The sequence below is a fragment of the Onychostruthus taczanowskii genome, unplaced genomic scaffold, assembly GCF_017590055.1.
Source record: "Onychostruthus taczanowskii isolate IOZ18803 unplaced genomic scaffold, ASM1759005v1 scaffold61, whole genome shotgun sequence".
Taxonomy (NCBI): Eukaryota; Metazoa; Chordata; class Aves; order Passeriformes; family Passeridae; genus Onychostruthus; species Onychostruthus taczanowskii.
In genome coordinates this window covers 4,898,770-4,913,520 of record NW_024503790.1, presented here as the reverse complement: position 1 = coordinate 4,913,520, position 14,751 = coordinate 4,898,770, and the positions used below count along the sequence as shown (strand labels likewise).

Genomic DNA, 14,751 nt, shown 5'->3' with positions numbered 1-14,751 from the left:
AAAAATAGCCAGCTGCTGTTAGAACTTGTTCATCAGCCACTTCTTTTCTTCTTTCCCCTCCAATCTGAATTCATGCTTACACCTACACTAAGAAGTGTTAATCATAAAAGCACACAGGATCCTGCCTTGCTGCAGACCCAGGCACAGAGCTCAGCACGGGTGGCAGGTTTTATTATTCTTTATTTACTCTGCCACTTCCCAGAAACCAGATTATCCTATTTTTAGCTCCTATAGGGCATGATTCAATCAGTCATTTTAAGTGTGTTTCACAGCTGATTTAAAACACTCCAGGGGACTTCATGGTCAAAAGGTAGAATGCCCAGCTCAATTTTTTTTTTTCTGCTGGTAGTAGAACCTCAGATCTTTTATTTAATTCATGAAGAAATTAAAGGCCTTGAGGGGCACAGAATATGCTAAAGGTCTTAACTGAAGCTCCTGGGATTGAGAAACCTGTTCTGTCTTCCTTCACCCCTTCCCTGAAACTCCATGAGAGGATTCCAACTCCATTCTCACAGATTTTGTGTTCTCAGGTCATGGAATCTGAAGCAGAAATATGAAATTAGCACCAGAAATTCACCAGCAGCTGGGGGAAGCTGCTGAGTTTTTTTGAGCCACATCCCACAACTATCTCCAACTCAGAATCTTTTCAAAGCCCACAGGAGGAGCTTGTAGGTAAGATGACATATATAATTTTGATTTGGATATATGCTAAAATTAAAGGCATTCAAAACTCAAAGTTTTGGCCCAGACTCAAGAGTTCAGAGCCACTCCCTTTGCACACTAATTTTTCTCCAGTAGCAGCTCTCTGAATAACCAAACACACAATGAGAGATGTTTAAATCAAAGAACAATTCGTATTTAACATGAAAATAAGAGTAGTGAGAGGCAACTGGAACTGTTTGCATTTCAAATAAATCCCCAAGGGCTGCACATCAGCCTCCTGACAAAAGTCACTGTCCTGGCAGGTGTTTTATTGCCAGCACAGAGATTTAACACATGGATTGAGATCAAGGAAGGTAAGACACATCATTGATTTTATTACAGACCAGACAGAGTCACATATGAAACATCCTTTGGAATAAAAATATTCCACGTGAGTGGAAACCCCACAGCCACAGCATTTGGAATTGGAAACCACTAAATGTGAATTCCCAAAATTCAGCATTTCTAGCCATGAGCTACTTACCAGTCTCGTGCAGCCCGAAGCCCCGGTGCTCACAGTCAGGTAATGGCACCATCATAATTTCCACACTCCCAGCTTTTAAAAACCTCTCCACTGAGGATGAGAACTTCCATGTGTGGTGTGAGACCAAGCCACGGCTTTGGAATTTCTCTTGGTTGATTTGAAATGAAGGAAAATCCACTTTTGTTTAGGTCAGAGCAAGAGATGGGACTTCACCCATTAAAAGCACAAACCCCTCAAGTCAACCAATACCAAATTGTTGAACCAACTGCTTTTTAACACCTCATTTCACAAATCTGCTTCTCTGGGTATAAAACAATGTTTTAAAAATGTTTTTTTAGATAAAATTCTGCCTCGTGGAGACTTTGTCCTTACTGAGCATGAAAATGACTTCTTACCCTGTCAATCTAAGGGTGCCAACAGAGCTGCTGTGGCCAGATCCTCACGTGGCAGGAACACGTGTTCCACTCAATTCTTTTCCTATTAAAGGACACAAAAGTTTTAGAAGAAGTTACTCAGCATTTTGCTTTGATTTCCCACTTCAGGTGCTCCACTCCTAGAGCACAAAGCATTTTTGTGCTGTGCACCTCATGAACCACACTGGCTCTCTGAATTTGGAGTTAAGTGCACACTCTGCCCAATAACTGACCATTAACCATTTAAAAACCACCAAACCATTTCTCTGGGGACAGCATTCCCTCCTCCTGTGTGTTTATTTCACAACTCAGAAGATGTTCTGCACGTTGAACAAGAAGCTGCAAAACAGATCAGTCCAAACTCATGTCAAACTGCTTTATTACATCTTAAATAACATTACATTTTAATATAGTATCTATCTTGCATCCAGCTTTCTTGAAGTACACTGACTTTAAAATTAAATACAAAAGGTGAAGAGGGATACAGGGCGTGGAGAAAGCTCTACAGAGTAGTTTCATGAAAGAGAGTAAGAGGGAACTCATCTTTTATGCCAAATCCAGGCCTAACGCACAATTACAGCACATTTTTGTACAGAATGTTGCAGAAAAAACAAAATGGAGAAAAGCTACTACTGCTGCTAGGAAGGAGCATTTCTGGATACAGTGAGAAGATAGGAAAGAACAATCTGCTGTCCAAACACTGCTGCTTTTAACATTTTATTTGAAAAGAAAGCCAGGAAAACCTGCTCATTACAAAAATGACTCTGATCAGATGCAAAGGACTCATCCTGCAAGAGGAACTGGCTGTGAGGAACTGATTTATAAAGAAGATGGTCTAGGTTCCCTCCTCCCACACCCCAGAATCTTTAACAGCGATTGTTTGAACAGGCTGTTTCTTTTTTTTTTTTTTTTCTTTAAAAAAAAAAGTGACTTATCACGCTACTCCAAAACGTGCATAGCTTTGTACTGGAGTTCTTCATAGATTTATGCACAGAGTAGCAACAATAAATGAATACAGCGACAATGGTTACAGTTTTTAAACAGGTTATTTCTTCAAAGAAAAAACATCTAAGGACTTAGTCCAATATGCACTTTTTAGCATTTCTACAGCATGCGATTCTAAGAGTAAACCCACCCAATATGGCAAACAATCAAAAAAGGTTTTTTTTTTTTCTGTTTAACTTAGAAAGTTCAAGATCATTATTTTCAAAACATTGATTTGTACATCATTTCATACACAAAGAATTGACTCAATACCCAAGTGTAGGATAGGTCTCTTTTGAAAACAGAGATTCCTGGTTGTTGAGACTTATAGGATAGTGTTAGGATATATAAACTGCCCTTCCAAGTGGACAAACCAAAACAGATTAAAAAAATCAGTGTGGTGAAAAAGGGGGGGCAGGAGGGACCAAGGATTGCATTTGTAATCCATAAAAGGTGAAAGGATTCTTTAAACAAGCATTCATTACCTTTTACAGCATGTGCTTGGTTACCTTACTGCTTAACATTATCCTATATATGCCAAGTTTTGTGCAACAATTATCTGTGATACTAGAAAACAAAAATAAAAAAAATTAGGGACTAAATTTACAGCGTTAACAACCCCCAGTGCTCTGGGCTAGGACTCCCTTGTTTTGCTCAATTAAATACATAAGGAAATGTATTTAAAAAGGAAACTTGAAAAAAATCCTGCTACAAACATGACTTTAAAATTTGCAAGTGTGTGAGATAAAGTCCTTAACTTCAACTTGGAAACTACAGTGAAAGCTAACTGTTTCACAATTATGCTCAAGTTTATTTTCTGGTCATGCTTTTTATGATAGTGTTTCATTTGTTTTTAAATTCTCAAGACAAAAAAAAAATGGTCCCAAAAGGAATGCACAATTTCATTTTGCTTACAACACAGAAATTCTTCTTGGAAAGGTAATTGTGCTCTTCATTTCAGCAACAGGAGACGGAAAAGATCTTGCCCTTTGAAGTTGGGGAGGATGGGGGTCCAAGTTAGTATGGTTGGATTGGATATGCTATCACTTTTAATTTTCAACCGTTGGAAACTTCTTCCAGTCGTGGAGTCCGCTGCTCTTCTGGCACACAGAAACATCTGGTGAGAGTTGCACTTTGAGAAACTGCAAACAAGTGGCAGCTCTGCTGTCCCCACCACTGACACATGCAGGCATTATTCCCCCCTTTTCCCCACGGATATTTATTCAAAACTATCACAGGAAAGCAGAGTAACTAAAAATAGACCTCCAGAAAAATGCTAGTGCATATATTAATGGTCATCTAAACCCCCCAACTGCTTGGGTTTGCTCCTCACTGATTTCACAGAATTCTCAGGTTGGAAGAGACCTTCAAGACCACAGAGTCCAACCCAGCCCCAACATGTCAGCTAAACCCTGGCACCCAGTGCCACATCCAGGGATGGTGACTCCAGCACCTCCCCCATTCCTGGGAATTCCCAAAATTCCCCTAAATTCACAGAATCCCCAGGCTGGAAGAGACCTTCAAGACCACAGAGTCCAACCCAGCCCCAACCCTTCAGCTAAACCCTGGCAGCCAGTGCCACATCCAGGCTTTGTTAAACACACCCAGGGATGGTGACTCCAGCACTCCCTGGGCAGCCATTCCAGAACTTCATCTTTCTGTAAAGCACTTTATCACCTTTCTGTAAAAAGCTTCTTCCCAATATCCAACCTGTATTTCCCTTGATGCAACCTTGAATTACACCAAGTAACAGCACTGCTGGCAAAAAGCATTCTGGACCCCAAAGGAGCCTTGATGAGCTGGCTACTCACCTTCTTCAGTTCCAGATCTTGAGGAAGCTGTCCCATGACCCTGTTGCCACTGCCATGCCATCATCAGTCACACCTAAGCAACTGACACGGTTATCGTGACCAGCAAGGACACCTGGAGATGAGAAATCAACAAATAAATTGCTTTGTTTGGGTGATTTCCTGTCTGTGCAAGTTGCACCACAGCACGTTTGGATTAGCCAAGCTCTGGAGTCAAAAATCCTGAACAAACAGGGCTGGAATTTTAAAATGCTTTTGGTTTTACAAGCACAGACTCAGGACAGAGCTGGGTGGGTTCTCAAGGGGATAATTCAGTAAATGCATGACTCCAAAATTTTCCTTGTATATTCCCCATATTATGACCTTTACTGGTCTCCCATGAGTTGTGAAGTGACAGCCCTGAAGATTGTCACAATGTCACTTTAACCATACACTGCACAGCTTTTGCTCCTCACCAGTGATAAAGATTAGTTAAATTTTACAAAATTTTTACATTTGTAAAAAATTTTCTTTTAAAACCAGAAGTTAAATGGAATTGTGTTATGAACTCTAAACCATTTTTCATCAAATTTTCTCTTACTATATTCACAAGACAGGCTTCTCCATACAATCTATTTGTCAATATGGAGGTCTAATACAATTCAATTATAGCACCATTAAAAGCAAGAATTGAGACACTAAACAGAAAAATTAAGGGAGACAACATTTTCCTCCATCCCCTTTAATTTAACAGTTTCAAGGAGGTAAAAAGAAAATCTAATTATGTTCAAGCTTTCCAGTCCACAGCACTGAGCCAAGATATTCTTGATAGACTTGAAATTAATCTTTTCTACGTGAATTAGAGTGCTCACAAGACTCTCCTCATCCTCCCACTAGCAATAGGAAGTGCTACAATTTGGTAGAACAAAATCAGCACCAAGAAGTCTTAAATACTTGTACTGAACACCCAACCACAAAGGTGTTTAATACAGAAGTGCCAATACCAGAAAATATAGAAGTATTTAATATCAGAAGTGCCAAATCTGCCTGGAAATCTGCAGTCTTGGAACATTTCAATACACAGAGTATTCTTCTCATCTCCTATTCTGATCAGAGTAATGAAACATGTGTGGCCTAATTTATACATTTTTTTTCCAACAAAAGTTTTCATTTTGAAGACTTGAAGTTAAATTCTCTTCATATTTGGACCATGAATTTCATGTTTGTTTCCTCAAAAGATAAAACTCCACAGTCTCTGTTGTTTTGCTGGTTGTCTCTACAACTACTGCTACAAATACCAGGAAAAAAATTCTTGTGTATAAATAGCAACATTAATGTTGAATTGCTTTGAATAGTTAATGCATAAACAAAGCCATAAAGTCTAAAAAAGAATATCCCTCCACCCCAAGCCCTTGTTTTTAATGGCAATCATCCTGTTCTCATCATCCATCTTTGAGCAGGATTTGTACATCACAGGGCAGCCTGAAGAAGTTTTCAGAGAGTTCTGAAGTTGAGACAGCAAGTGCTGACAGATCTGTGCCTGAGACTCCCATCACACCTTCAGAGATTGGAAAAGGCCACCAAGGCCATCGAGTCCAACCTGTGGCTGCTCCTCACCTTGTCACCCTGCCCAGAGCACTGAGTGCCACATCCAGACATTCCTTGGATCTCCCAGGGGTGGACACACCAATAAAATGTCCAGCACTCAAACCCATTTATTTACCTGCCCTGTCAGCTTTCAGCGTGTCCCACACGTTGCAGTTGAAGTCATCATACCCAGCTAGGAGCAGGCGGCCACTCTTGGAAAATGCTACAGAGGTGATGCCACAGATGATGTTGTCATGGGAATAAACCATCAGCTCCTGGTCAGCCCGCAGGTCGAAGAGCCGGCACGTGGCGTCGTCCGAGCCCGTGGCAAAGGCGTTGCCGTTGGGGAAGAACTTCATGGGGCAGAATAAAAACACAGATGGTTTCAGAATTAACCCCTCTGCATCGCACAAACGCAGCAAACCAGAGGCTGCACCTTCCCATGCTGGGATATGGGCAAACCCAGTGAAGAAACTCATGAACCAACACCAGTTTCCACGTTTTCCCAGTTTCCTGAAACACCAAGTTTCAGGTGATTCTCTCAGCTCTACGAACTTATTTTAAAAACCCCTGAGAATACTCCATCATGCTGTGCAGGATTCACATTCTCTGAACCTGAGAGAAGCAGTGTTACCATGATATTTTTATGAAAATCCTTTGCTAGGATTTTTCTCCTATTCTAGCTGAGAAGCCTCAGAAAAGAAATGTAAACAATTAACTATTTGATGGCTGTGGAATGTGGTTTGGAGGTTGTTTGCCAACAGGTGCATCTTTGCTTGGTCCATGTGGATTGTTTCTACTTAATAACCAAAGATCCAGCTGTGCTGGACTCTCTGAGAGTCACAAGCTTTTGTTATTATTCTTTTCTATTCCTTTCTAATGGATTATCTCTATTCTTTTTAATATAGTTTTAGTATAACATTTTAATATAATATAATATCATAATATAATAAATCAGCCTTCTGAAACACGGAGTCAAGATTCTCATCTCTTCCCTCGTCCTGGCACCCTTGAACACAACCATAAGTGAGAGAAGCAGAGAAAAGAATGATCAAAACAATTCTTATTATTTGCTGTGCCTGTGTTTGTGCAAAAGTAGAATGCAATATGGAGACTGTTTACCCAAAGTGATGGTGTTTTGTTTCCTTGGCCTATCAGGGCCAAGCTTGCGTGTGTCAGGACTGTTTGGGCAGTTGAGTGCTGGGCAGATTCAGTTTAGATGTAGTGGAACATAACACAGAATAATATAGTATAATAAAGTAATTAATGATGCTTCTGATATCCTCATCATTCCTCCCAGACATGAGGCAAAACTCTGACAGATTTTGCTGGAGGGCTGAGAACAGGCCAAGCTGAAGAGCGCGGGTACTCACGCAGATGGCGTTGATGTCCGACTCGTGGCCGGTGAAGGTTTGCCGGCACATTCCTTCTCTGACATCCCACAGTTTGGCAGAGGCATCGCAGGCACCAGAAACAAAACACCGGGCGTCGGGGGCAAGGGACAAACTCATCACGTCTCCAGTGTGCCCAGTAAACGTGGTTGTCTGCTGACCAGTTTCTATGTCCCAGAGAGCACTGGAAAAAATCATTAAAGAGGCAAAAATCAACACGTCTGTGCTCCTTTGTGATGTTTTTTTTATCACTGCTGAGGTAAAACTCCCAAGTATTAAGAATATTGATCCTGATAATGAAAAGAAACATTTTTGGTTGAATTATTTGGCTGTTGCAGGTTAATTGTGAAAAAATCAACAGGTCTGTGAACCTTCGTGAGGTTTTTTTATCATTGCTGAAGTAAAACTCCAAGTATTAATAACATTGATCCTGACAATAGAAATAAACATTTCTGGTTTGGCTGATTAATTGTGTATAGAAGACATTAAAGCTATCCTTAATTTTAAAACATTGGGAGGGTTTTAGATTGAAAAACACTGGAAAAAACTGATGACTGGCACTGAGAGCTGTTCATCCCCAAGTTCTCTGCCATGGCTGTTATCCATTACTACCACAGCTTCAATTAAAGCACCAGTGGTAAGGCTACAGCAAAAGCTGAGCCAGCATTTCTCATCTTTATAAACTCACAGAGGATGAGTAACTTTGTGAATTATGTCTGATCTTCAAGTTGCAAGTCAGCCAAATCCCTACTACAGTGATAATTAAGAGTATAAAAGGATGAAAGAACACTATCACCTCCTTAAAAAGAGGTCTAAACACTTGAGGAAGTTGGGATTTTTAATTTCTGCAATTTCTCAGCAAACCAGAGCCATCAGCAGCAGGTTCAAACCAGGCAAACAAGAGACTCCTGTATTTTGATTAAGTCTTTTGATGAACTGAGGTGATGTTAAGGACAGCTGCAGAATTACTACAGAACTCCTGAAGCAGCTGCATTCTCTTACAAAGAGCATAATTTCTACAAACCCTCTCATTTTGTTATAGTTTTTGGGTTCTCTAAACACCAGCACATACTGAGAAACATTTTTGGTTTTAATCCCATATATATTCCACAGCTACTCAGAATCAGGCATTCAAAGAGACTGGCTTTGTGTAGGACAGGTATTTATTAGACAGCCTTTGCTCTAAGTGCTGCTGCTTGAGAGAACTGCAATGCTTTTAAGAAACAGATATAATAGAAAAATCTATGAAAAAAAGATGGAGGCCTTTTTTAGTTCAGAAGCCAGTATTTATGAAGATATACACCTACATTCTCCTCAAAAAACCCAGCTATTGTCACTGGAGAATATTTTCTAGGAACTCTTCTGAATAACAATATTAACTGCATTCTGTATTAGAAATATCCAAACATGACTGTTTAAGTAATAAATACTGAATACAAAAAGAGTTTGGAGGAAAATCATTAGTCTAATACAGTTATTTCTGAAAGCCAAATAGTTACATGAAGAAAAAAAAATTCCCAGAACATCTTAACACAGAATTAGGTCAGGCTCTTCAGAACATGGGCACAAGGAAACAGCCGAAGCTCACAGGGTTGAAATTACCAGCAAAAAGTGACATATGAGAAGCATCACCAGAGTCTTGTGGGTGATGCTGAAGTTTGTGAAGGACAAAGCTTCCTTCAGGCACAGGAAATGGATTAGAAAAGCCCTTCCTGACAGTGCTGTCCCCATGTCCCAGCTTACCAAGTGGTGTCGCCAGAGCTGGTGACGATCTGATTATCATCCAGGAAACGACAGCAGGACAAGTAGCCTGGAAACAGAATAAAAGGTGCACAAATAAGGCCAGAGATTACCCTTCAAAGGCAAATTGGTTTGCTAATAAGCTGCTTCCTCCTCTCATGAAGCTGCAGCAAAACACACTGAAAGCCTAAAATGCAACAGATGATTTTTATATAGGAATCTGCAATGGTTTGGACAAAATGTGGTTTGGCTTTTAGAGACCACCCTGACCCATCCAGAGGAAGGGGGACAAAAGTGTGGAATCCAAGTGAGCCTGCACTGCACACACCCAACTTTCTTAGAAAGTGCATCTCAGACTCACTGCACCCAGCAACAACAAATGCTGATGACCTCAACTGTATCACACAACCATTGAGGAAAAATAAACTGCATTCCTGGTCAGTACAAAGACCTGAGCATGGACACTGAATGTCTCCCAACAGCAGCACTGAAGAAGTTCACCTGAATGTTCTGAAGTATCTTTTTTCCTGAACTCCCATCTGCCAAACCATCAGTGGAATCACTCTGATTACAGAATCAGCCTGCCTGCCAACCACCTCCATTTCACAAAGCACAGAATTCAAACTACAGCAGAAAATACGAAAACCTGCAAACATCAACTTCCAGCTGTAAGTTTTTGTTCAATTTTACAGCTGAAAAACTGTTTAAAAACACTTAAAACCAAGCAGTCTGCAGCTAAGCTCCTACCTGAGGAAAGAAGTAGATCATTATTAGGAAATGATATTTAAAGAGGGTTTTTTTTTCATTTTTACTGCGCTGAGGTAACTCTGAGCAGCACCCACCTGTGTGCCCAGCGAGCTCACGGCTGACACGGACATTCCCTTCACGAGTTTTCAAGTTATAAATGGAGCAGATGTTGTCAAGCCCACCACAAGCCACGTAATTCCCAGAGGGAGCATATGCACAAGTCATGACCCAGGAGGAGCGCAGGGGAATCGCATGCACCTGAAACACAGACGGGTATGGACTTCAGCTGCAGAATCTGCACTCAGTGATGCACCAAAAGGAAGTTTTTCACCTGTCTCTCAAGACAGGCATCATGTTTTTGGCAGAGAAGCAAGAATAAGATTGAGTATTGAACTATTTTGAGGGTAACTTGCACACGAAGCTCGTCAGAACAAGTAGTGACGTAATAAAACCTCAGATTTGCTTTTCCTGAATCCAGTTTCATCAGCGATTTTGGTCCAAAGTGAATTATTTCATTTCAGTGCTCTGATTACTATTGGTTTATTATAGGTTCAGGAAAATATTGACTTCCAAGCACAGTCAGCAAAACTGCCAATTCCAGGCTTAGATGCTGTGAATGAACAAGTAAGGAAATCGCTGCTTCCACTGCCATTTAAATCCTTCTTTGGAAACCCACTGCAAGCAATCAAGCTTCACATTTAAATAACTACCCCATGTTTCCTTGTCATTCTGTGCTCAAAGAACTTTTTTTAGATAATTATAGAAGCTAAACCTGTTCTGTCTTGTTAACTCATTGTGTTCATCCCTTAAATTTGTTCATGCAGTCTTTAGGAAAGGGCTGGTGCCCTAAGACATATGGTGATATTTCATGCAATATTAACAATGTGTCTGAATTTCTTTAGGAAAAACTTCATTAGCAGCAGAGGAACAGTCAGGAATCAGTGTTAAAAAAACCCCAAACCTGTCCTAAAACCACAACCAGATCATTTTTGGAAGCCTTCTACCAAGAAGTCTAGAATATTCCAATAGTCTCTATTATTTGGAATATTCACCTTGAGCCATTTTATTTTATAATTAGCAAAGATCAAATTGATGACAATACTGTGTTACTTCCAGTGTGTTCTGGAACTGCCAAAAGAATATTGCACGGATTAATTAGCATTGATGTAAGAATTGAAGATACCAATCCAGAAATCATGGGATGCAGTGATGATTTCACCATCCTACAGCAGTCACAGTAATTTAGATGACATTTACCTGCAGGCTGGGGTCAAAGGATGAGGATGAAGGTAAAAATGAGAGTTTATTTTTAATTTGCAAACCATATTATATTAACTTTTTAGTAAAGTGATGCCACTTGCTCCAATGCACTGGTAACATTGATTTTAATGCTACAGCCATGATCAGAAAATACCAATCACTGTCAAATGAAAGTAAAAGTAGTCCTGAACTGCCTCATGTGATTGCAGCCACCAAGTGATGACTCATTAGAACATGTCAGGTTTTCAGGACTTCACTGCAGACAACAAATTAATCTGACTATGCCAAAATCTCTGCCCCTTCTGGTGCAAGATGCTCATCACTGCCTGCTCTCTGGTAATCACTTTTCTGCATCATGAAAACAAATTAAAGCATTCTTTAGAAGGAAGTCTTTCCTTGCTCTCCATTTGTGGTGCACATTTTCACACACTGAAGACACTGCTGTGCTCTTTACATACAACTTGATTGTTTTAGAGAATTCAAAATTTGGATTTAGGACTAGGAAAGCAACATATCCAAAATGATGATGAGGAGTAGCTCCTTTTGATGCTTTCACAAGTGAATTACACAGCAATGGATCAGCTGGCCTTACCTTGTTTGTAGTATAGCTGTCCCAAATTATAAGTTTGCCATCCTGGGAGGCACTAACTAGAAGCCTAGAGAGGAAACAGCAGGGAAACACAATCATTGTGGGCAGCCAAGGAACACCTTTGTGATGAACATTGTAAAGAAAGGAGAATGAAAGCAGCCAATACCTGTGGCATTTACTTTCTCTTTAAATTAATCAGCAGTTAACAGGAAAGGAAAAAAAAAAAAGGAAAAAAAAAAAGACAACTGATAATGGCATCTACTTTATTTCCACAGTTCCTCAGAATTCATGTGGCACCACTACTGTATTTTTCAGGCAAGTAGATGAGGACTGGGATTTTGGCATCAAATGTAGGCTTGGATTACAAAAACACGGAGGAAAATTGTGGCATTCAGTGTTTCTGACTTCTCTCAGAATTATTAATTCCATGTGGTCCCAAGGCCTGTGCACTCAGCTTTCTAGAGAGCAGTGAAGCCACGTGAGCCAGCTGTGCACCCACCTGGAATCAGTCCCCCAGTGCATTGCATAAATTTTGGCCAGGTGTCCCCGGAGTGTTCTCCTGGTGCGCATCTGGATTCTCCCCACTGGGTCGATATTGGCTGTGATCTGAAACAGGAAAATGTCCCACACTCAGCTCTTCCCTTCACTCTTCTCAAGTAATATCTCACACACAATTCCCACAGTCCAACATTCTCAATACTGATTTTTTTTCCAGTTGCCCATTCACAAGTTATGTCATTTTAAGTAGCATGTCTTTATCACAACTCAAGCAACCTATTGCATTCATAAACACTCCCAGAAATTGTTTTGTTTAGGTCATATCTTCTTAGACTTCTAGGATTTCAGACCTTTGATCTGGGTTTTCTCCTCCTGCACAGATAAATGTGGCAGACATGGAAGAAGTTTAACCTCAGCAGGCCTTATGGTTCTGATTATCAGGGTAACAAGAGTATTGCTCCCAGCTCCAGGGCAGAGCATTTTCCATTAAGCAGCAGAAATGTGCCCTGAGTCACTCCAAGAAATCACTGCTCAAGGCCACTGCTCTCAGGAACTGGACAAACATGTACTTATTTCCTGGAAGAAAACACCCAAAGGCAAAATAAAAAATTGCTACAGGAGGCAAAACCAGATTCACTTGCATTCACCTTCTTACACAGCATCTTCTTTTTGTAAATTAAACATATTTTCTTAATTCTTGTTAAACTCTGAAATTCTTACCTGAGCCAGGGTGGCATCTGCACATGCTTTCCTAGCATCCTGCAAGAGAAGGAAATTAGAGAAATTGGATGGAGTTCTGTACATTTCTTTCTCTGTTTTGTCAAGTTGATGAAACCCCCTGAACCCAAGGTTCAGAGAACATTTCTGCTTGCCATCCAGAGAGGACCCATCCTAACAGCAGCATTACCATAATACACTGCCTGCTGCCAACACACATTGTGCATTTAACTTTGAAATTTCTTCTTCTTTTGGAAGAAAAGCAACATGACTTTCACCCCAAAGACACTCCAGCAGTGGAACTGCTTGTTCAGAGAGGCTGTGCAGCCTCCAGCCTCAGAGGTTTTTAAGAACTTACTGGACAAAGCTCTGACAAACTTTATCACTGACCTTATTTTCAGCAGTTTTTTTAACTTTAGTTATGCCCTAGCTCAGACAAACTTCAGTAAACATTCATTTTCATCAGCAATTTTGTGCATTGCTTCTGTAACTATTATTTCCTAAGCAATAGAAAAGACCAAAAAGTAATTTTCTAAGGCAGCCATATATGCTTTCCCTTTCTTCATTAACTCTGACATTGGGGAAACACTTAAGGCATCATTTCTGTCCTCCTCAGGACACATTCATTTGTGCTGAGGCACAATACATACTCTGATTTGGTTTTTCAGTTGCTCGGCCTCCTGGCGTAACTGGTCAAGCTCGCTCATTTTCCTGTGCTAAAGGTGTGCTCCACTGCCACCTCTGAAACAACCAGAAATCTGAAAAACAGGTCACAAGCAGGACAATTAGGGGAAGACAGAGTTTGAAATTACAAGTCCTTTCAACCACTTCAAACTTGAAAAAAAAATGGCACTGATTTATAGACACAGGAACACAGATGGAAATGTGTGTCTGAAACCTCCTCAGAGTAAGGTCTTGTCACAAATGGATTGCTTTCCTTCCAGCCACAGGAAATAAAATAGAATGTGGACTTATTTCTCTCCTCCAGGCCTCCTCCTTTTTTCTTTCTTTCATTCCTTTTTTCATGTTCTGATTCATTTTTGTATAAATTCAAGCTGTCCAAGACTAAGTAAGCAGGTAACACCAATTTTAGACATGGAAGTCAGAACTTCCCTGCAGCTCTTCAGACCAGAGTAAGGAATCCTCCCAGAAAAGAAAAAGGATTTACACTGACACAAGCACCTGCAAAATGCTCTCTCTAAGAACTGTCTGCAACATCATAGTTATGAAAAATTTTGTTCTGCTATCCGGAGAAAAGGAGATCACTCACAAATGTTCAGGATTTCATTTGATAGCTGCTAAGATGTCTGAGCAGACTGTAACATGAACGAGCTGTCAGAGTAAAACCAGGGATTTTTTTTCTGGGCTGAGGGCAGGAGTTTGAGAAACCACATCCATCAGACACTTCTCCCCTCTAAGCCTCTGTTTTCCCAGTATCCATAGGCACCAAATTACAGATATTTTATAGAGCCAGCAAGAAGAGGCTCTATGAAACATCACAACCACTGAAACCACCTCAGCTTTTGCCTTTAGAGCTGCTCAACTACTGGGCTGTTCCCCAGTATCACAATATCCATATTTCCTATTAAATGTACAACTTATCTTTGAAAGTCTCTGCTCCACAAAGATACTGCTGGCATTCCACATCCCCAACTCAGCTCTTCCTTAACTTTTTGTTTTAAAATCTCTGCAGCTTGACAGCAATGGAAGATGCTGATGAATTTTATCTTTTATTGCAGAACAACATTAATTGGCTCCAATTTCAAATACTACACAGAACACCTGGAGTTTATAAATGGACACTGATATGTGTGATTTCAGAACATTTTATTAGCCAGAATTGACCCTTTGC

At 40.3% G+C, this 14,751-nt stretch overlaps 1 protein-coding gene across 6 annotated transcripts in view; it reads right to left on the bottom strand.

Annotated features, from left to right (window-relative positions):
• Positions 1 to 1,961: 1,961 nt before the first annotated feature.
• Positions 1,962 to 14,751, bottom strand: part of GNB1 (G protein subunit beta 1) — a 36,069-nt gene continuing 23,279 nt past the window's right edge. For 4 of the 6 annotated variants that reach the window (XM_041419397.1, XM_041419395.1, XM_041419398.1 and 1 more), the window contains 10 exons: positions 13,550 to 13,657; positions 12,903 to 12,941; positions 12,184 to 12,290; positions 11,688 to 11,751; positions 9,931 to 10,093; positions 9,092 to 9,158; positions 7,331 to 7,532; positions 6,094 to 6,310; positions 4,395 to 4,506; positions 1,962 to 3,700 (listed from right to left, as the gene is read on the bottom strand). In XM_041419397.1, the coding sequence (XP_041275331.1) occupies positions 4,400 to 4,506; positions 6,094 to 6,310; positions 7,331 to 7,532; positions 9,092 to 9,158; positions 9,931 to 10,093; positions 11,688 to 11,751; positions 12,184 to 12,290; positions 12,903 to 12,941; positions 13,550 to 13,606 (1,023 nt within the window). In that variant the 5' untranslated portion in view covers positions 13,607 to 13,657 and the 3' untranslated portion in view covers positions 1,962 to 3,700; positions 4,395 to 4,399. The remainder of the gene's footprint in view (positions 3,701 to 4,394; positions 4,507 to 6,093; positions 6,311 to 7,330; positions 7,533 to 9,091; positions 9,159 to 9,930; positions 10,094 to 11,687; positions 11,752 to 12,183; positions 12,291 to 12,902; positions 12,942 to 13,549; positions 13,658 to 14,751) is intronic. The other 2 variants (XM_041419396.1, XM_041419400.1) reach the window with 2 other exon arrangements.